Source organism: Cucurbita pepo, chromosome LG20, assembly GCF_002806865.2.
Source record: "Cucurbita pepo subsp. pepo cultivar mu-cu-16 chromosome LG20, ASM280686v2, whole genome shotgun sequence".
Lineage (NCBI taxonomy): Eukaryota > Viridiplantae > Streptophyta > Magnoliopsida > Cucurbitales > Cucurbitaceae > Cucurbita > Cucurbita pepo.
The window spans coordinates 1,829,377-1,849,958 of record NC_036657.1 but is presented as its reverse complement, the minus strand read 5'-3'; the positions used below and the strand labels follow the sequence as shown (position 1 = coordinate 1,849,958).

General features: G+C 37.0%; 5 protein-coding genes across 6 annotated transcripts; 4 read left to right on the top strand and 1 right to left on the bottom strand.

Annotated features, from left to right (window-relative positions):
* The first annotated feature begins 14 nt into the window (after window positions 1-14).
* On the top strand, window positions 15-3,076 carry LOC111783264 (26S proteasome non-ATPase regulatory subunit 6 homolog). The gene is made up of 8 exons (XM_023664179.1): window positions 15-260; window positions 378-492; window positions 1,470-1,560; window positions 1,642-1,787; window positions 1,888-2,107; window positions 2,216-2,324; window positions 2,411-2,579; window positions 2,698-3,076. Exons 1-8 carry the CDS (start codon window positions 125-127, stop codon window positions 2,870-2,872), a joined length of 1,161 nt encoding a protein of 386 aa, XP_023519947.1. The 5' UTR covers window positions 15-124; the 3' UTR covers window positions 2,873-3,076.
* A 994-nt stretch (window positions 3,077-4,070) lies between these two features.
* LOC111783262 (uncharacterized protein slr0889) lies at window positions 4,071-9,753 on the top strand. Of its 2 annotated transcripts, none has more exons than XM_023664178.1 (12): window positions 4,071-4,481; window positions 4,555-4,683; window positions 4,769-4,963; window positions 5,259-5,306; window positions 5,389-5,517; window positions 6,306-6,430; window positions 7,026-7,136; window positions 7,596-7,704; window positions 7,949-8,067; window positions 8,598-8,751; window positions 9,023-9,155; window positions 9,290-9,753. In XM_023664178.1, the coding sequence occupies exons 1-12, from the start codon at window positions 4,365-4,367 to the stop codon at window positions 9,352-9,354; spliced, it is 1,434 nt and encodes a 477-aa protein (XP_023519946.1). In that variant the 5' UTR covers window positions 4,071-4,364; the 3' UTR covers window positions 9,355-9,753. The 2 variants fall into 2 exon arrangements, with proteins under 2 accessions (XP_023519946.1, XP_023519945.1); XM_023664177.1 differs by having other exon boundaries at window positions 4,073-4,481; window positions 9,023-9,167.
* Window positions 9,754-10,682: 929 nt separating this feature from the next.
* On the top strand, window positions 10,683-12,662 carry LOC111782528. The gene is made up of 2 exons (XM_023663290.1): window positions 10,683-10,865; window positions 12,025-12,662. The coding sequence occupies exons 1-2, from the start codon at window positions 10,775-10,777 to the stop codon at window positions 12,552-12,554; spliced, it is 621 nt and encodes a 206-aa protein (XP_023519058.1). The 5' UTR covers window positions 10,683-10,774; the 3' UTR covers window positions 12,555-12,662.
* LOC111782527 (nucleoside diphosphate kinase-like) lies at window positions 12,655-15,401 on the bottom strand. Its single transcript, XM_023663288.1, has 7 exons — window positions 15,098-15,401; window positions 14,948-15,004; window positions 14,566-14,652; window positions 14,236-14,316; window positions 14,022-14,134; window positions 13,887-13,936; window positions 12,655-12,911 (listed from the first exon to the last, which is right to left on the bottom strand). The coding sequence occupies exons 1-7, from the start codon at window positions 15,323-15,325 to the stop codon at window positions 12,844-12,846; spliced, it is 684 nt and encodes a 227-aa protein (XP_023519056.1). The 5' UTR covers window positions 15,326-15,401; the 3' UTR covers window positions 12,655-12,843.
* Window positions 15,402-18,820: 3,419 nt separating this feature from the next.
* LOC111783710 (vinorine synthase-like) lies at window positions 18,821-20,204 on the top strand. Its single transcript, XM_023664630.1, has 2 exons — window positions 18,821-19,370; window positions 19,453-20,204. The coding sequence occupies exons 1-2, from the start codon at window positions 18,821-18,823 to the stop codon at window positions 20,202-20,204; spliced, it is 1,302 nt and encodes a 433-aa protein (XP_023520398.1).
* Window positions 20,205-20,582: the final 378 nt, after the last annotated feature.

Sequence of the window (20,582 nt, the reverse complement as noted above, 5' to 3'; positions counted from 1 at the left end):
AAGAACTCCAGTTCCTTCGTTAACTGGTTGGTCTGCTATCTTGGTGCCTCCTCCTGCAAGAAAGGCATCATAGAAACGAAGCTCAATTTCCTCACTCAGCGAGTCATCTCATTTCTCAGTCGCAATGGAAGGCCAAGAGGGAACTCAGCAGCCTCATCTCGTGCTTGCTCACAAGCTTTTCCTTCTAACTCATCCTGATGTTCAAGATATCGAGAAGGTCCGTCTCACGGAGGAAGTATTGGCTTCCGTTAAAGCTGATGGTAATTTGCCGATTGCTTCATATTCTTAATGAGTTTCATTGAACTAGTACTGCAATTTCTGTCTCAAGAAATGGGTTGTTTTTTTCTCCTAATTTTTTTGTAATTTATACCGTGTAGATATGGCTCCGTTATACGAAACCCTAACTGGAAGTTCGCTGTTGGATTTGGATCGGAGTGTGTTGGACTCGATGCGCGCGAAGAACGAGGAGGAGTTGAAGAAGCTGGACGAGAAGTGAGTTTCTATATCGTCGTGGATCTGTTTTCTTTAGTGTCTTAGTATGAGGATTATGTGGGAGAATAGAAATGAAGTTCTTTGAGTATACGTAAATGTTCATTATATTTTATCATCGTTGAATTGGGTATCGATTAACAGTTTCACACCCACTTAGCCTCTTTAATGGGAGGAGTTATTGTTCAATCCATTTGAACATATACACTTTAAAGTTCAGTGAATTCATATGGAGGTGTAAATCTCTTATACTAGAGGCGTAGTTCTATATCCCTTTTGGATCTTATTCTACCACGTAACCTTACATTGCCGAATTCCTAATCGATGGAAGCTTATACTGCTGTGAATATTTTGATTTTGAATGGTGTCCTTCTTTGGTATTTTTTGATTCATAGCAGTTGAATGCAATGAGCTGGACACTTGGGTATGTGCGTGCTCCCCCTCCCCTTTTCAGTATATGTGTTAAAGAGTCCTTGCAGCGTGCACAATGCCTTTTGGATGCGTACTGATGGGAACTATATTTCTAATTCACTAAAATGTATTAAATAACCAACAATACAAGAATAAAAATAGCGTTCTAGGTAATTTGAGGAACCTAGAAGCCTCCCTTGAAGCCAGGCTCCGTTTGAAACCCTTTTTGTCCTCTTCCTTTATTTACGACCATTATTTACCCACGTTGGATTTGGGTATCCAATTAGTTTCTTGGAAGATGAGAGCAATGTATTGTCCTGGTCCAAGAACGTAAAAGAAGCTCTTCCAAAATTGGCTTTGTGCATTTGGTGTCTTATACATGACTATTGTGTTAACAACTGTTTGATACACGTCTAACAAGTGTCAAAGTGCCAGAGTCCGACACGTGTAAGACTCGTACATGCTAGCCTAATTTAGGTGTATGCGCTTCTTAGTTGTTGTGTGTTATTTTGATTGTTCTTTATTTACTTAACAGTTATGCTTATAGATTTAGTCATTCTTTTACTTAGGATTGCTGATGCAGAAGAAAACTTAGGTGAAAGTGAAGTTCGGGAAGCTCATTTGGCCAAATCACTTTTCTTCATTCGTATTGGTGATAAGGTTGGTTATCCAAATTTACTTCCCAATTTCTTATAGCACTGGTCCATGACTTCCACATAACTTTCTACATTTTGAACTCAGGACAGAGCTCTGGAGCAACTCAAGGTAACTGAGAGCAAAACAGTTGCAGTTGGACTTAAGATGGATTTGGTTTTCCATACACTGCAGCTTGGATTTTTCTATATGGATTTCGATCTCATCTCCAAAAGTATTGACAAAGCGAAAAGGTACACCACAATATGAATTTATTTATCACATGTGGTATCTTATCTTTTTAAAACAAATATTTGTGTGTTCTTGTTTGTAATTACTTGCTCCCTATGCCAGCTTGTTTGAAGAAGGTGGTGATTGGGAAAGAAAAAATCGTCTGAAGGTGTACGAAGGCTTGTACTGCCTGTCCACTCGAAACTTTAAGAAGGCAGCCAACTTGTTTTTGGATTCCATCTCAACTTTCACCACATATGAGCTTTTTCCTTACGACACATTCATATTTTATACTGTTCTCACAAGCATTATATCATTGGATAGAGTGTCTCTAAAGCAAAAGGTATATCCACGGATTTGCATTCAGCTTGTCTTTAAATTTTTCTTTTTGTAACGTGGATAATTTGAATGTTTTGCAATTCCATTATCAATTTTAATTTATTTCCTGTAGGTAGTTGATGCTCCCGAGATATTGACAGTGATCGGAAAAGTCCCATATCTTTCCGACTTTTTGAATTCTTTGTATGACTGTCAATATAAATCATTTTTTTCCGCCTTTGGTAAGTGGAAATGTTACTCAATGTCTAAAACTATGATTGATGGTCTGCTAGTTTCGTGTCTCATATAGTTCCTTCAACAAATGCAGCTGGTCTGACCGAGCAAATAAAATTAGACCGTTATTTGCATCCGCACTTCAGGTATTACATGAGAGAGGTCAGAACTGTTGTTTATTCCCAGTTTTTGGAGTCCTATAAGAGTGTCACTATTGAAGCCATGGCCAAGGCATTTGGAGTATCTGTGGAATTTATTGATCTGTAAGTGGTCATGCATTGTCGTACTTTTTTAAATATTTGTGAATAGATGAAGCTTTTGTTATCTGCATGATGTATAAAGGACCGTTTTCCCTCTCATAAATTCTCTTTATGGTTTCAGGGAGTTATCTCGCTTTATTGCCGCGGGAAAACTTCATTGCAAGATCGATAAAGTAGCAGGTGTTCTTGAAACTAATCGTCCTGATTCAAAGAATGCTCTGTACCAAGCTACCATCAAGCAAGGAGATGTCTTACTGAACCGTATCCAGAAGTTGTCTCGTGTAATTGATCTGTAACTAGGCCTTTAGTTCATTTGAAATTTGTTCGAGCCAAAAAGCCTCAATGCACGAATGAAGTTTGAGCATTAGAACTTCGTGAAAATGGCGTTGTAATATTGTTTCGAACATATCGACACCTCTGGTTTGCTGTTATCACTGTTGCTTGATTTTGTTTTATTAACAAAGTACCTTACTAGAAATTCTATGAATGCTCTACACCTACTCTTTTCATGCTCTCTTCTTGTTCCAGGTGCTTGCTTGTTTTTGTTTCTATTTATATTTCCTCGTGTACTGAGTGGAGTAAATGAATCCACGGTGATTAAACTCTTTGCTTATTTCAAACTAGTGGTAGGAATGCTATTTTTGATCCAGGATTACCAAGCTCCTTGCTTGACGATGATGCTGTAAATGCAATGCCCATACCTTTCAGCTGTAGGTTCAATCTCCAAGAGCCAGAAATTGTGGCAAATAGCTTGTAATGTTAGGCATATGTGCTTTGGATATTCATTGAACTTAAAAGTGCTTGCAAATGCAAATGTACTTTGGATATTTATTGAACTCTTAAATGGGGAATTATTTACTGCTACTCTTTATTAGTTTGGGATAAATAACATTTCTACCTCGGGTCAAAGCAGACAACATTTTGCTAGCGGTGGATTATTACAAATGGTATCAGACATTGGGTGGTGTGCTAACAATGATACTGGACTCCAAAGATTGTGAGATCTCACATTGGTTGAAGAGTGGAACCTACATTCTTTATAAAGGTGCATAAAACGGTGGATTGTGAGATCTCACATTGGTTGAAGAGCGGAACCTACATTCTTTATAAAGGTGCATAAAACGGTGAATTGTGAGATCCCACATTGGTTGAAGAGCGGAACCTACATTCTTTATAAATGTGCATAAACCTCTCTTTAATAGATGCGTTTTTAAAATCTAATAAACTAGTTTTTGGACAACAATAATTTTTTTTATGTGATTTGTGACAGATTTTAAATGGAATAAGCGAAAATATGTGCTAAGTTATTAGTGAACCTAGAGGGAGGTAATGAGAGGAAGAAACGTGTGTATTAAAAAAGGTTTGAAAAGGGTATAGAATTCTAAAGGTTTGGTGTGGGTTATAAATTTTATGTTAACATTTTGGGCGTGACAGAACCTAACAAATTATTTCAGCTGGTGACGAAACTAGTGACATAAAAGGTTGAAGTGACGGGAGGAGGATTGGGTTTGGATCACGAATTGGGAATTTCTCCTTAAATGAACTCCAAAACGCAACTGAAGCAACATCGCGCCCTATGCGAGGATTTGCCACGCTTTCTCCGCCACAATTTCTGAAGTTCTATACAACCCATTAATGGGCCATCGACCCACTTGGTTTTCGAACAGGGGCACTCTTTTGTTTCCTTCCAAGCCGTCGTCCATAGTCACGCGTGTGTAGAGTATCATCAAAGGGTTGGTAAGCACTAAAATGAGAGGTCCATTTTCAGATAGGAGCTAGGAATCCACCATGTTCCCTCGCTTTGATTTCAGCGATGTTCAACAGAAGCTCTCCACGCAGTTCAGACCTTGGGAGCGTTCTTTCCAATTCTGGGTCCGTGTTGCAGACATCTACACTGGCTACAAGGTCTGTGTTTATGCGTGTAATGTTCAATTGTTTTAGTTAATTGGCTGTTTAATTTGCTTTGTGGGTATTGTAGGTGCTTCAGCTACGAGTGAAATTCGAGAAGGATGTGCAGAAACAGGAGGCAATGTGGGAGAATCAACATGAACATGCAGCCGAGAAGATTTATGCTATGTGCTCTGATATGGGTGGTTTCTTCCTTAAGGTATGCTGTTTACAGACCCTTTATCAGATCATACGGTTTTAGTATTAGAACAATTGACTTATTGGAGCTGAATTTTATGAATGAGGTTGCTCAAGTTATTGGGAAGCCGGATTTGGCCCCAGCTGCTTGGGTGAAGAGGCTTGTTACACTTTGTGATCATGCTCCAGCAACACCTTTTGATGTTGTTCAACATGTTGTGGAGAAAGAATTGCATAGAAGTCTCGGTGAAGTCTTCGAAACATTCGACCCTGAACCTCTTGGTTCGGCTTCAATTGCTCAGGTATCTTGACCGATAGTAACTATTTATCAAAGAATGACTCGGGTTATTAAATGATCGAAGGACTAGGAGTAATTTACTTACTATACTTAGTTGACATCTAATGAATCATGAGTTCAGTACACTGTTTGGCATAAAGATGGATATTTCTTGCTGATTATTAGACAATCCCTTGTTCAAAAACCTCGTAGAGGTTAATAGCTTCCATGTACTTGAAAGGTTATTTGATAATGTGTACTTGGTGTTTGTAAAGAACTAGTAAAGTTCATCCCTGACATATCTTTTGTGCTCAATTTAGGTTCATAGAGCTAGGCTAAGGGGTGACAAGAATGATGTTGTGGTCAAGGTAAGGAAATTTTAAGACCTATCATATTCTCATAATTTATGGTCTCTTAATCTCGTACTCCGTCCTTATTCATACGTCGTAGGTGCAACATCCGGGAACCGAAGATCTAATGATGACCGATATTCGTAATTTGCAAGCCTTTGCCTTGTACATGCAAAAGACAGATATCAAGTTTGATCTATATTCTGTAACTAAGGAAATAGAGAAACAGGTGCAATTCCTTCTCTTTTTATTGTGATTACAGAAAATGGTGTTATTCCTTTTGCCACTTGTATGATGCTTTTAGACTATTCTCTTTTTAAGCATGCCGACGAAAGTTCATAGAATATTTAGTATCTTAAACCGGTAACTGACCGTTGATCTCTAAGTTGTTTCGTTATGTTGCCCTTGTTGACCACTTAATCAACCCACCATGGTTATAATGATCGTCTAGGTCCTCGCATGGCCAAATGGGCGTCACTTGAGGGTCGCCGCTTCTCTTATTGCAACGTGAGGGTCACAACCTAACAACCTACTCTCTTTATAGTTAGGTTGTGACATTCTCTCCCACTTAAACTAGTCATTGTCCTGATGACTTACTTGGGGGCACAACCAGTGTTAGGTTGTGACACTATGCGTGTCCTTTTGTGGAACTCTTGGAGATCGAAATCTTCGGAGTTCTGAACATAGCTTTTTTCTTTTGATTCTTTTCGTGTTAAGTATAGTGGTACTCGAATCACAACGTTTGTAGTTTTCGCCTCTCTTGGAAGGCTTTTCTTTGGTCGACTTTTGGGTGAGAGTTCTCTCCAATCCCAGCTTTTAGGTTGTTCTTTTGGTTCTTTCGTGTGAATATACTTCTATAGAGCTGCAGCATCTATCTTGCAGTTTTCATTCTTGAAACTTCAATGCATTTGTTTCAGGCTCTTGATTGCTTCATTTCATAAGATCATACTTTTTCATGTCCTCTTTCTCATGATGTTGATTCTCATCTTGGAATCTCTTCCTTCTTATCTTTTCAAGATTGGTTATGAATTTGACTTCGAGAGGGAGGCCAATGCTATCGAAAGAATCCGTCATTTCCTGTGTAGCAACAACAAAAAGAGTCCGGTATTGGTGCCACGAGTGATTAAGAACATTGTTACCAGGTACGTGCAATTAATGATTATGTAAGAATAGCCACAATTTTGTTTATGAACAAGAGCAACAAGGGAAGTTTAAGAGCTCCCCACCTCTCCCAAATTCTCAGTAGAGAATGTCTAGAAAGCAATAACACTGGCCTATAACTCCTCTCATACCACGGTTCCCTCTAACGAATCGTATTGGGCCCCAGACACAACAACAAAGCTACCTTTCACACGCCCGCCCCCGTACCCCGCTCATTCTTCCATTCATGCACCTTTGTACTCCGGGACCTATCATAAATATGGTCAGCAGACATAGACCATCACTTTTTCTGTTGCTTTTCATACATCCTGGGGACAGATAATTTGTCTTGGAAAGTTTCGTCTGGATAGGAATTTATTCAATTTTTCCAACAAAATAGAGTTACAAATTCATCTTAGAATTGTATGAATTTGTAGAACGTTGAAATGCTACTTTCCAACTATATCATAGTTTGATGTCGAACTTCTTTGCCATTCAAGCAAACTAGCGTAACGTACTTCTTAGGTGGTTCGGGAACTATCTTTGCTCAATCTTGATCGAGATCTTAGTGATTGAGTCTCTTTTTTGTTTGGTTAGGAGGGTGTTGGTGATGGAATATATTGATGGAATCCCGATCCTCAATCTCGGCGATGAAATAGCAAAGAGAGGCATAGATGCTAATGGCAGGATAGCTTTAGCTTCAAAGCAGTAAGCATTTATACTGAGAACTTCTCTTTATTTTAATGGAATTTTTTCTTTATTGACATGGCTGTACGTCTTGTCCACGAAGTTTCTTTTCGGTCGAACGTTTCCCTTGCAGTTATTGCCTAATTTCGGGTCTGACGTGCAAACTGAGAACAATTGTATGGATTACAAATTTAGTTTTGAAATGAAAACCCGTCGACTTAATATCCGACGTTAGTGTTTGAGACTACTTCTCTATTTTCTGTCTTATAACCTCGAGAAACGTGCACTTCTTCATGAACTCAAATTAATATTTTCCAGGTTTTACATAATTTTTGGCCTCGATCGATAACTGTTTCGTTTTTGGTTTTTGAAATTAAGCTTATAGACGTGCCTTGAGGGACGCACTTCAGTTATCGAGCAGTATATTTTCTATCCCTCCTGAGATTACTGAAACACGTAGGGAAAATTTTAATATTGCAGGAAAATTCTTAGTAGTTTGACACTGGCATATGGACAAATGATTCTGAAGAGTGGTTTCTTCCATGCAGATCCTCATCCAGGAAATATATTGATCTGTAAAGGCTCAGAGGCAAGTCCGCTACTCGAATTTTCTATACATGTTCTAAACTCATAGTAATTTTTCGTTTTCGTGGCATGTCGTGCTCGCATCTTTCTCACACTACTATAAATGTGGTATGTGGAAGATGATCGAGATTTCAGGAGTTGATACCTCGGTGACGTTTAGATCGGCTAGCTTAATGTCTTGACTTTCAATTTCCCTGTTTCGATCATGAATCGAGCTGAAATCGTAGTTTGTTTCTCCGTTTTATCAGGTAGCGTTGCTTGATTACGGGCAAGTGAAAGATCTTCCTGACCAGTTGAGGCTCGGTTATGCTAAACTTGTTCTCGATATTGCTGACGGTGATGCCACAGGAACAGCTGAAACCTTCAGGTAATTATTATAGTCTGCTTGGCCTGTCTTGTGTAAGAACTATGTCTTACTCGTGATAATATTGACTCAACGATCACAAAGATAACAAGAACAACCCATCTCGCGATCAAGAACAACCCAACTAGCTATTTCGAGCGTCCTCGAAACCTCGCCTCCTAAGAACTCCTGTTATATTCCAAAATACCAAAGCATGAAATTAATTGTAACAGCCTACAAGCCCTCCAAGCCCTCCGCTCGCAGATGTTTTCTTTGGGCTTTTCTTTCCGGGCTTCCCCTCAAAGTTTTTAAAATGTGTCTGCTAGGAAGAGATTTTCATACCCTTATAAAGAATTCTTCGTTCTCCTCCCCAACCGATGTGAGATCTCACATCAACATTTCAGACAACATACTAATATAGCCCCTGCTACGACACAGGCTTACAAAACAACTACCCACGGCACACGAACAGCTTGTCGCTTGGCTAATTCTGGTTTTCGCCCCTTCTATAACATCTTTATACTAATTCCTTTTATTTCTTAATGGTTCTTCAGGGAGCTTGGGATAGATACCGTAAGCAATTGTGAAAATGTACAAGAAGAACTGTTTAAGTTGGCTCTGGTAATGTTCGATACTAGGCTACCCCCCGGAAAGGTGTTGATGCAACCATTTGCAGAGGACTCTTCAATAAAGAAAGTCGGTGTAAAGGTATAGTTCAGGCTTTACAAATATGAGATCCCACATCGGTTGGGGAGGAGAACGAAACATTCTTTATAAGGGTGTGGAAACCTCTCCTACCATACGCATTTAAAAAACCTTGAAGGAAAGCCCGAAGGGAAAGCCCAAAGAAGACAATATCTGCTAGCGGTGGATTTAAACTGTTACAGCAAATTGATAGTGCTTGTCTGTAGAGGCATATGTATTTGTATATTTGTATCAACTGAAAAGACTGTTCTTCTTTTCCCTTTCGCTACTGTAGTCGTTTCCCGAGGAACTCTTTTCCATACTTCGAACAATCCAAATCCTTAGAGGATTAAGTGTCGGTCTCGGGATCAATTACTCGTGCGCTGAACAATGGCGACCCATTGCAGAAGAAGCATTGTTGCTTTCTGGTAGGCTAGAAGGTGACCCTTTTGAACTCTTTAGTCTAAAACAAAACTCACTCATCTGTTCGTTTTCTGGAAGGATTGTTGAATGAACTTCATTTCACTTCACTTCATTAGGTCTGTTATTCATTTGCTTTCAGGTAGGAAGATGAATACGACCCGTAAACGTGGATTCTTAAAGAGATTGTTTTCGAGATCTAGCTGATTCGTTCTTGACGAGATGAGCGATATGAACAAATCTGGATGCGTCTAATTGGTGAGAGATGCTGACAGTTTTTTATCCGCTTATGGAAATAAATACTCAAATTCATCGTCGTGGTCGTCATTCTTTAACCGGTACGAGCTCCTCCATAATAGGCTTTTCCGAGCTGCAGCATCTGTTTGGTGTTAGTAGGACAATGGCTTGAACTCCTTGTTTATGAAATTGAGAGGTACACATTCAATTTATCATATGAAGCTGTTTTGTCTGATTACTTCAAGTTGAGCTCAATTGTGTTAGCTGTTGCTCTTAATTCAGTGTTCCATGGCAACTCATGGTCATGATCTTGCCTCTTGTCTAGATTAGACTGATACATCTATAATTAAGACTCCATTACTTTCTTAAGACATTTTTCTTTCTTGAAGATATTATCATAATGAAAACTTCGAAAATAAATTTTTTAAAAAGTGCCCTTTTTTCTACGATCGAGGAGCTCGATCTCCTACACCCAGAGACACTCGTGGCCACCTAATGTTCGGAAACACTTTTAGTCCCTAAAAGTAACAATTTAGTCTCTACACGTTTGTCTGAAACAAGTGAATCCTTGTACTTCCAAATTTGTAACCTGCTTGGAACGAACGACTCAAACAGGCGAGGGTTGTATAAGTGGAATGAGGGAAAGCGGGTTGCTTCTTAGCATTTCGGAAAATGAAATTCCGCTACCACCAGAATTCCTATCATAAGATCGATTGAGATCATGTTGCTTGAACAAACAAACTTTGAACTAGTTTTTTTTTAAATTATCTGAAGCCAATAAGCTCCCAGAGCCAGAGCTCGTTCACCTCTCCCTTATTCTTTTTCATCGAGTGATGTTTCGTATCAAAGAAAGAAAGGAACAAGCATCTCTTTTGATAACAATTTATTTTGATTTTGTTTACGTAACGAGTTAATTTTGATTGTTCATAAGCACATTGGTCTCTAGTTAATTTATTGATCTACCTATATACCGAAATTTCAATAATATCAATATCTTCCACGGTATATATTAAATGACTAAATTTTAACTAAATTATTACTCTTCGTTACAATATAAAATTCATTAATCATAAACCAAAAATGAATTTTAACCTTAATCAAAATTTGATCCCTAAGCCACAATTATCTAGCTAATGCTAATATTATGAAATTTAAAATAATTGTTATATATACATATCTGTGGTTAAAAAGCCCAAAAAAGAAACGGCCCATATTACATAAGCCCAAGTAGGCCCAAATGAACCAAATAAAGAGTGTGGAGTAAGCTTCCCGCCCTTACTTGATTCATTAGCGCGCCAGTGAAGTCTGAAATCCGTGTTGCTTTTTTTCTTCCAAAGGAAGCCATCGAGGCGTTCGTCTCTCTGCGGTCAGTTGTTTACGGATTGAAACGATGTTCGGGAGAGTCAGATCGTCTTCTTCAGTGGATTCCTTGGAGCGGCCGCCTTCCAAGGTTCTTAAAGATGACCGTCTCTCCATCTACGGTTCGTTCTCTATCTTAATCTTTCTTTTTGATCTAATTATGGATTCACATTTATAATCTGCCGGTGTCTCCCTTATTCTTTTCTTTCTTTTTTTTTTTCCCCTTTGAACTCATACTTCAATTAAAATGTGATAATATGAATGGTTTTGCTACTATTTTCCGGTTCATTGCTCATTTGCGCTGGAGCGTTCATTCAGGTTATAGCGTCAGAGTTCCAGGATAGATTCTTAGTTTGGCTTCGATTCTTAGCTTGGTTTATCTTGGACAAATGATTTGAAATCCAACTTGTTCATTGATTAAATTATAATAAATTTTGAAATCTTTTCTGACTGAAGATCAACTTGTTCAATTTGTAAATTTACATACTAGCTACATCAGGAACTTATGTTTTTGGAACTTTATCATCATCAAGATGTGAGGTATACATTAGATTTTCCAATTATGGGCTAGGCCAGCTTAGATTCCTCGAACTCTAACCAGATTGCCTATACATCTTCCAAAAGAAGTTAATACGGTGAACAAATCTAAACATATATGGGATGTAGATTTGAGGTTAGTGTTAGCAAAAAAAAAAAAAAATAAATAAAAAAAAAAATTAGGACTGTGCATTTGAAATGAGGACGGCGATAATATGCGTGCCTCATAGATAATTTTTATTTATTTTCATGTTTTTGTTTAGATTTGTTCACATAAACAGATATAAAATCTGCTATCTATGAATTCAACGGTAAAAATCTGAAGGTTGTTTTGAAACAAATTTCAAGTTTAGAGGTGTAATTGAATCTAACCCATAGTTAAAAGAATATTTTTCATAATTTACATTTTTTGAATTATGCTCCTCTCATTTTTCATATTGTGTCTTTAATAAAATTAGGAACCATTGCCCATATTCGATAACAGTTTGGAATTGTTAAGGAGGTTAAGTTCTAAGTTATGTAAACTTTTTCTGCGTTTTTTGGAACCAACAAAGGTCTCTCTGTTTACTTCGGTAAGTTTTTATTTATCCTAGAAATGAATGATATTCTTCACTCTCTCTTGAAATTAGACTGCAGGCCAAAATCTGATGTGGGGGATGAAATAATGTTGTAGTTATGGATTTCAGATTAACAACCACAATCGTATAGAATTTTTTGAACATATCATTTAGTTCCTTCTTGCAGAGACTACCCTAAGGAAGCTTAAACTCGGTTCGCAACTCGACTCAATCCTACCCACGGCCAAGGATGATGCCTTAGAGGATGGAGAAACCAATTCTTGCTCGTGTTCGTCGCGCACCGAGGCAATGAAAACAGAAGCATGCAACAGTCCAGCATGTTTTCCAAAGGGTTCTCATGAGTTAGCCAACCCAACTAAAAAAGATTTGATAACTGTAGATTCAGATTATTCGACAAGTACTACTTATACACATGAAGCTTCCAGGGATTGTCAATCAACAGAACATTCAACGCAGCAGTGTAGGATGAAGAACTCTGTTGAGTACCTATTCTCAAAGTACAAGAATTCTCAAGGAATTTCAACAATCATGGAGGAGGCGACGACGATGACTGAGGATATTTGTTGTATGGTTATGTTACCAAGTTCTAATGCATCTCAGTCTAGTGATAATATCAAGCTACATTCAGAGCAAGAATCCATTGGTTCTTCGACTATATCATCGGAATCGAGTTCTATAACTAACTTGGTGGCATGATCAAACATTAGCCATTCCAGAGTCGGTTGCCTCTTTCAATGTGTATCTGAACATAGAGCTAAATTATGAGACGACTGATGTTTCTAATCCACCACTGTTATTTGTTCATTATGAAAATTTCTGTAGAGTCTTGATATTCAAAATGGATTTACTCCTTTTTGCATAAACGGGTCTGTAAGGAAGATTATTACAGGACTCTAGACTGGAATCTTATTCTATAATTCAAGATTACAAACAAGATTAATAATCAACAATTCTCACCGAGGACAAGAAGGCTTCATAGGCAACATCACTCTATCAGCCATGATGCAAGAGCTGGCTCCCAGTCCACCAATTCACCTTCTTTGAACCAGAGGGCTGCATACACAGAAAGTCGAAGACTTAGAACAACATGAAAATAATGCAAAATCTAATGAACTCTCAAGAATTCTCAGTCCATTTAAAGAAATTGCTAATAAGCTAATGGTGTAGAGTTAGTCATCTGATGAACCTCAAAACTTAATCACTGCAGCATCCCTAAGCTACAAAACTAGTTCAGTGTGAGATCACGCATCGGTTAGAGAGAGGAACAAAACATTCTTTATAAGGGTGTGGAAACTTCTCTTTAACATACGTGTTTTAAAACCATGAGACTGACGGCGATACGTAACGGGGCAAAGCGGACAATATCTGCTAGCGGTAGGTTTGGGCTATTACAAATGGTATCAAAGCCAGATACAGGGTGGTGTGTTAGCGAGGACACTGGGCACCCAAAGAGGGTGGATTGTAAGATCCTACATTGACTAGAGAGGGGAACGAAGCATTTTATAAGGGTGTGGAAATCTCTCCCTAACATACGCATTTTAAAACCGTGAGGCTTACGACGATACGTAACAGGCCAAAATGTACAATATCTACTAGCGGTAAGCTTGAGCTATTACATGAAGACAATTAGATTTCGCTAAAACATGAAAAACTGTTTCAGTTTCAAGTGGAGCTTAATCCTGAAACACAGATAGTACTTTTCATTTTACACAAACTTCTGATTCCGACTCGTTTCCATCAACCTTACTCCATCCTCTTTCTTTTTTTTTCTCTTTTTTTTTCCTGCTTCTAAAAGAAACTGATAATTAGCAGAAATAACCCTTATGCTCCTAAATCCGAGGTCCACCATGTTCAGTTAAAGACTACCAGCTACAATTCAATGAGTGCAAGACGAATGATTTGTTTCATATAGTTTCTTTTCTCAGAAATAAGAACAAATTACCACAAAAATAGCAAATCCACTGATTATAGCAATATTATCGAGAATGTACACAAGTTAAGCCATTTTAAAAGCACAGTGTCTCTTACCTACTTCACGCTTGCCACTCTCAGGACTATCACTCCCATGAATCACATTCCTGCCAAGATGTTCAAATAAGTTCTTTTTATCGCACGATTGCATTTTAACAATTATACCATGAATCAAATTTCATAAGGTCTGACCTTCCTTTTTGAATTGCAAGATCCCCTCTTATCGATCCTGGCTCGGCTTCAAGAGGATTCGTAACTCCGATTAACTTGCGTGCTGAGGCCACAACGCCAACACCCTCCCATGCCTAAATAAACACAATCAACATCGACCGCAAAGTTGTGGGATAGTTAGTTTTTATAATGGGCCGAATTCGAATTACAGCAGAAATAGAGATGAGAAACATACCATACACACAACAGGGCCTGATGTTATGTATTCAATTAAACCAGGAAAAAAGGACTTCCCCTTAAGATCTTTATAGTGTTCCTGTAATAATATAAGATCAGTTTAATAGAGAGAGAGAGAACAAAAACATGGCTGAGAAAGATCTTAATCAAGAATGCTTAATGAAAGTCTCAAACGACCAATTAGCTTATGAAGTAATCTTTCAATGAATTTAAAAAGTAGGACTCTAAATACTTTCGATCTTTTGAGCTTGAACAATTAGAACAAAAATCAGATTCTCCAAGGAACTTCAGAAACATCATGGAGAATGAACGTCGTTCAAGGACAAACCTCAGCCAAATCCTTTGAGCATTGCGTGAGCTTCAAACCAGTAAGCTTAAATCCTTTCTTCTCAAATCGCGAAATTATCTCTCCAACCTAAAACAACTCAGTTAAAGCAAGAAAACTTCAGAATGCACGTTAAGCAGTTCTCCACTATAATTACGGAGGAAATTGTGGATTCCTTCATTTCTACTTCAGATTTTTCCTGTTTAATTAGACATTATTCAACGAAATTGAACTCATATCCAAGAATTAAGACCTTAATAGCACAGGAGATGAACAATGAACATTCCAGTACACTGAATTGCAAAGTTCGACAGTAACCACAGAGAAAAAGCAGGAAAAAGCACAAATTAAGGGCTAAATTATCAGGTCGTAAAAGGAAACTCACAAGGCCACGTTGAACGCCGTCAGGTTTCACCATAATGTAAGTCTGGTCGACTCGCTCCTGCACCTCAAAAGACAAAATCGATTAATCTCAAAACAGGCCAATAATTGAAAGCCAGTTCAATACGAAAAAGAGAAAGAAAATTGAACACACCAGTGAGGCAACCAAATGAGGCAAAAAGATAAAGGATTCATTGACAACCGAAGCAGCACGAGAACGACTAGTAAATTTGTAGAAGAGATGAGAATTCGAAGGGAATGCTGAAAGATGGTCGCAGCGGCGCAGTGCAGTCGTCCGAGAGTAGGTTAAGCTGCAGAAGGTTCTCGTCCGCGGCCGGAGAAGCGGCGGAGCACCTGTTCCGAATACGGCCAAAGCATCCATTTCGCCTTCCTATTGTAACGCCCAATCCAAAAGGTATGTACAGAGAGGCAAAGTTCTTTCGCCCGCAGTTTTATATTTATATATATATATATATATATATATATATATATATATTTTTTTTTTTTTTTTTTTTTTTTTTTTTTTTTTTTTTTTTTTTTTTTTTTTTTTTTTTTTTTTTTTTTTTTTTTTTTTTTTTTTTTTTTTTTTTTTNTTTTTTTTTTTTTTTTTTTTTTTTTTTTTTTTTTTTTTTTTTTTTTTTTTTTTTTTTTTTTTTTTTGTAATAATTTAGTATTATATACGGTCATTTCCTACTTTAGTGTGTAGCAATTTAGTCTATATATATATATATAACATTTATAATAATAATAATTATATATATATATATATATATATATATATATATATATATATGGTAATTGAGTACCTATATATCAATTTAGTTTATATATTTTTTAAATTTTATAACAACTTTTAAAAAATTTCATTAAATAATAATTATAAAATCCAAGAACTATATTTATAAAAATCCGTGACAAAATTGTTACAAAATTTAAAGACTAAATCCAAGTAATTATTATATTAATAATTTATTTATCCAAACAAATAGTGTGTAAATTAAAATTCCACGTAATCACTTTAAATTCCTCCAAACATACCCTTAATTGCGCTTAAAAAATTATTATTAGAAGTAATTAACAAAGTTAAATGAGTATCAAAATTAATAAATTTATCCACTTAATTAAGTATTAGAAGAATTTATTAATGACCTATAGTTTGTAGAGCCTCCAAGGACACTGTTTTGACTATGGCGGCGGGTGGCCTAAGCCAATAACTAAGCCCTTCCGATCATCTTCCGCCGCCGTTGGCCTATCGTAGGTGGTCAGAAACTGCAGCCGACAACGCTACATGAACGAACTTGTGCTCCGAGGATGGTGGCCCGACCAAGAACTCCAGAATTCTGTCTCTAAAATGTTTTGGACATGTTGAGGCTTGAAGTTAAAAGCCTCTTTTTTTTTTGTCTAAAAATCAAAACCAACCTCGACCTTTCTGTTCAATCGACCTCTCGAGATCTTTATTGACATCGAAAGATATTTGTACCTACAAACATATCTTATTTGAAAGATTAAGGTAATACGAGTATGACATTATTATCGCAATGAGAACACTGATTGAATTTTAATAATAAACAAAAATGAGTACTTAAAAGTTGAGGCTTTTCGATGTCTTGCCTCGAGGTCATGCCAAAATTGAAGTTATCAACTAATGGTTAAGGTTAAAAATGGTGGACTCCTCTTAATCTCTCCCTTATAAAGATGGCTCGTGTTTTCTCAGGAACTAGTGTTCTTGGCCGTTGCAAGGAAAAGTTTCTTAAATACCTAATATGATAAGTTAAGATTTGAAGACGTTGGTAATGAAGGCGTACACGTAACTCAGCATTTCAGTGCACAAATTATACTCGAGCTTCGAATCAATGTTCCTTGAAACAAGAAGTACGGTCACGGGTTTCATTGAGAACCAAAGTATGTTAATGACTCGGCCACACATATGTGAATGAAGATGGTTTGTTTACTTTCGGCCACTAATTCGAAGGAAATTCATTAACTTCGTTTATGTCCTTATGCAGTAAAGAAAACAAGTGAGGTTGGTTAAGTATGATCGGGATGGTTATAATTTATGTAATTTGTTCTTAATAGGATTAAATAAAAAATAGACCATCAAATACTTATTTTTAAAATTTAAATATTAAAAGAGATATTTTAAAATTTTAAGACAGTTATATATATATATTAAGTTTGATGGGCAAAATAAAATATTTAAAAATATAGAATGGGATTTAATTCTCAAAATTACCCCTTTAATTGATTAATAATAAAAATTAACGCGAAGCAAAGCGGCAAAGCAACATTAAATTATCTAGCCGGCTTAAAACGGCGTCGCTTTTCAAACCTCGACGTGGGGCCCACCACAAGACCACGCCACTCCTTTTGACTTGATCATAATTGATATTATATTAGATTGATCAATAAATTTCACAACTGATTATTATAAATAAAATAATTGTTCAAAGTATTTTACAACTAATTTTTTAAATAATCAATTATTTCGTTTAAACTTAGTTATCAACTTGATTTAAAATTGAATCCAACCATACCAAATTTATAGTTAATTTAAAAAAAATTATAGTTTCGATACAATTACATATATATATATATATATATATATATAACCATCTATTTCATAATATATATTAAAATTAAGTCGTAAATCTTAATTTTTTAAAAAAATAAATAATTATTTATTTATTTTAATTTTATTAAAAATAATATTTTAAATAAATGATTTGAATGAATAATGATGTTAAAGGCATAATTAATTTGGTCAAATATTTTTTTCAAACGACATTTTATATGATATAATTATTTTCCAAGTCAACTGATTAAATCAAACTAGTTGCGTTCTTAATTCAACTATTAAACAAATGTTTTAAGTGAATAGTCTTCAAAATTCTTATTAATTTAAAATTACATTAAACAATTAAATTTAGAACAATTATAATAAATTAATTATATATTTGACTGGTCAAATTAGAACTCAAAACCTTAAAAAGGAGACTTTTATATTAAAAATTGACCAGTAAAATTACGTAAAAATCATTTCTTTTAATAACATAAAAATTCAATACATTTTTAAAGATTTAGAGACCCCTTAAAATTATCTACTCCCAAAATCAAGGAAAATGGCTTATTAAAAATAAAATTGATGGTCGTGACAGGTTTAAATGACGATAGAATAATAACTTATCTGTCATATCGGTTCCGGTTTTCGGTTTCTTCTTCTTTCCTTTCTGCCTGTTCAGTCTCACCTTGCCCTGAATGGTCAGCTAAAATGTCAAACGAAAAGTCTAATAAGAGCACTTTTTCTTAGCTCCCGATACGCCGAATGTCGAATCCCTAACAGGTGATGATGCACTAAGACTGATTTCCTTACTCGAGCCAGGGGGAAAGAAAGGACGGGAGAATAGAAAACAAGACGAATCAAGTTCAGGATTTCATTCAGTTCTCTCGCCCGAATTGGAGACAAAATGAAAAGCTCTTGCTGCGGGTGAGGATGAGGGGAGAGGACATAAAAGATTCGAGAAGAGACCAACTCTGAGAAATAGGTAGCACTTGAGGTAGTGCGCCCTCCCTATGTTTGTTATTCATTTTAATTTATTTATTTTTTTAGATAATGCAATTTATACTTTTTAAAAATTACTTCTCCTAATTAAAAAGTTATAACAAGACCTAGTAAGCACCTTTAATTTTCAGCTATCTTATAAATTAATTAATCAATCGATTAATTATTTTTTTAATTCTATTAAAAATCAAATTAAACGGTCAATTCACGATATTACAATAATAATTCCATATATTTTATATATAAATTCATTAAGCCATACCCATTGAACATCCCAAATTAACAAGAACAAAAAAAAAAACCGAGCATCCGACAGCAATGGAGATGAACAATTTGAATGTCGAAATAATCTCCACGGAGTCCATCAAGCCGTCGTCTCCAACGCCGTCAGAGCACCGAGAGCTCAAGCTTTCATTTCTCGACCAAGTTGCCCCCAGCAGCTACACGCCTCTCCTCTTCTTCTACACCGCCGACCAGCTTCACGGCGGCGATGACCACCGTGAGCGGTGCCGGAAATTGAAGGAGTCTCTTGCTGAAACCTTGAACCGGTTCTATCTTCTTGCTGGAACTCTGGTGGAGGCTTATTTGGTGGACTGTAACGATGACGGCGTGGATTTTTCTGAAGCTAGAGTTTCCGGCCGGATGTCGGAGGTCATGGAGAAGCCTCACGACGTCGTTTCGTTGCTCCGTCTGCTGCCGTTTGATCATGATGCGGTTCTTGAGAGGGAGTGCATTTTGGCTGTACGGTATAATGTGTTTGAGTGCGGCGGCGTTGTGGTTGCTCTCTGTGTTACTCATAAGATCGTCGACGGAACCTCCGCCACCATGTTCACCAAAGCCTGGGCCGCCGCCTGCCGTGGAGACGACAGTGAGTATTTATTAAATCCATTTCAGTTATTATAATCGGAATTTTCGCTTAACATTTTCACTCTGTTCTTACTTCGAAACAGAGTATCCGGTGGTGCCGACATTCGACGCGACGGAGCTATTCCCGCCGATGGAAATCCGCGGCGGAAACAGACGGCAATCACGAATGGACAAAATCGTAACAAGAAGATTCATCTTCAACAAATCCAACATCGCCGCTCTGAAAAACCAAGCCAACTCGGAAGCATTCCTCAACCAACGCCCTCCGTCACGAGTAGAAACCGTCTCCGGCTTCCTCTGGAAGCGTTTCATGGCCATAGCTCAACAAAAACCCCCTACCAAAGCTAAACGTTTCGCCGTAATCCAAGCCGTGAACCTCCGCAACCGAATGAACCCACCGCTTCCGCCGCACTCCTTCGGCAACCTCTGGTGGTTCGCTACCGCCGACGCGCCAATCGACGAGGAACAAGACTTCCCATCCTTAGTAGCCAAAATCAGAGAAGCAATAAAAGAAATCAACGGCGATTATATCAAGACATTACAAGACACGGAGAAATCGATGAAGGCGAAGATGAAAATGGGCCAAATGGTTTATTCCGGCGAGTTGGAGCTCTATAGCTTCACTAGTTGGTGCAGTTTTCCGCTGTACGAATCGGATTTCGGCTGGGGAAAACCGGCTTGGGTCTGCAGCCCTGGGCGGCCGTACAAGAACGTGGTGCTGTTCGTCAACACCAGCGACGGCGAAGGAATCGAGGCGTGGGTGAATTTGACGGAAACTGACATGAAGGATTTCGAAACTGATTCGGAACTTCTCTCCTTCGCGTCATTATCCTGAAATTCGGTATATTTAATAATTATTCTAATAATATAAGCAAATTAAAATTTTATATTTGAAAAAAAAAAAAAAAATCATAAGGAAGGATGATGATGATGATAGTAACGTTAGCTATTGTTTGTTCATCCAATTTGAAGTTAATTTCCATCTTTTGATTTCAATCTCTCATAATTTATATTTATGTTATTTAATGTATTAATTTTCATATATATATATATTTATATTTATGCTATTTATTGTACTAATATTTGTCTAAATAGTATTTATATTATTTGTTTAAAATAATAATTTCTTAAATTATTATGTATGTTATTAATAAGTCTATAGAGCTCGTGTTCACAGATCGTGGGGTCTAAGTGAGCCGACGTAAGTCCACAA

Bases quoted from the DNA above. Each gene is read 5' to 3' on its own strand.
- LOC111783264 (XM_023664179.1), top strand. From the start codon at position 125: ATGGAAGGCCAAGAGGGAACTCAGCAGCCTCATCTCGTGCTTGCTCAC. The intron at 493-1,469 runs GTGAGTTTCTAT...TCTTTTACTTAG, and splicing joins TTGAAGAAGCTGGACGAGAA to GATTGCTGATGCAGAAGAAA. The intron at 2,325-2,410 runs GTAAGTGGAAAT...CAACAAATGCAG, and splicing joins ATCATTTTTTTCCGCCTTTG to CTGGTCTGACCGAGCAAATA.
- LOC111783262 (XM_023664177.1), top strand. From the start codon at position 4,365: ATGTTCCCTCGCTTTGATTTCAGCGATGTTCAACAGAAGCTCTCCACG. The intron at 5,307-5,388 runs GTAAGGAAATTT...CATACGTCGTAG, and splicing joins AGAATGATGTTGTGGTCAAG to GTGCAACATCCGGGAACCGA. The intron at 9,168-9,289 runs GTGACCCTTTTG...ATTTGCTTTCAG, and splicing joins GCTTTCTGGTAGGCTAGAAG to GTAGGAAGATGAATACGACC.
- LOC111782528 (XM_023663290.1), top strand. From the start codon at position 10,775: ATGTTCGGGAGAGTCAGATCGTCTTCTTCAGTGGATTCCTTGGAGCGG. The intron at 10,866-12,024 runs GTTCGTTCTCTA...TCCTTCTTGCAG, and splicing joins TGACCGTCTCTCCATCTACG to AGACTACCCTAAGGAAGCTT.
- LOC111782527 (XM_023663288.1), bottom strand. From the start codon at position 15,325: ATGGATGCTTTGGCCGTATTCGGAACAGGTGCTCCGCCGCTTCTCCGG. The intron at 15,005-15,097 runs GTGTGTTCAATT...TTTGAGGTGCAG, and splicing joins CTCATTTGGTTGCCTCACTG to GAGCGAGTCGACCAGACTTA. The intron at 12,912-13,886 runs GTAAGAGACACT...CTGTGTATGCAG, and splicing joins GAGTGGCAAGCGTGAAGTAG to CCCTCTGGTTCAAAGAAGGT.
- LOC111783710 (XM_023664630.1), top strand. From the start codon at position 18,821: ATGGAGATGAACAATTTGAATGTCGAAATAATCTCCACGGAGTCCATC. The intron at 19,371-19,452 runs GTGAGTATTTAT...ACTTCGAAACAG, and splicing joins CGCCTGCCGTGGAGACGACA to AGTATCCGGTGGTGCCGACA.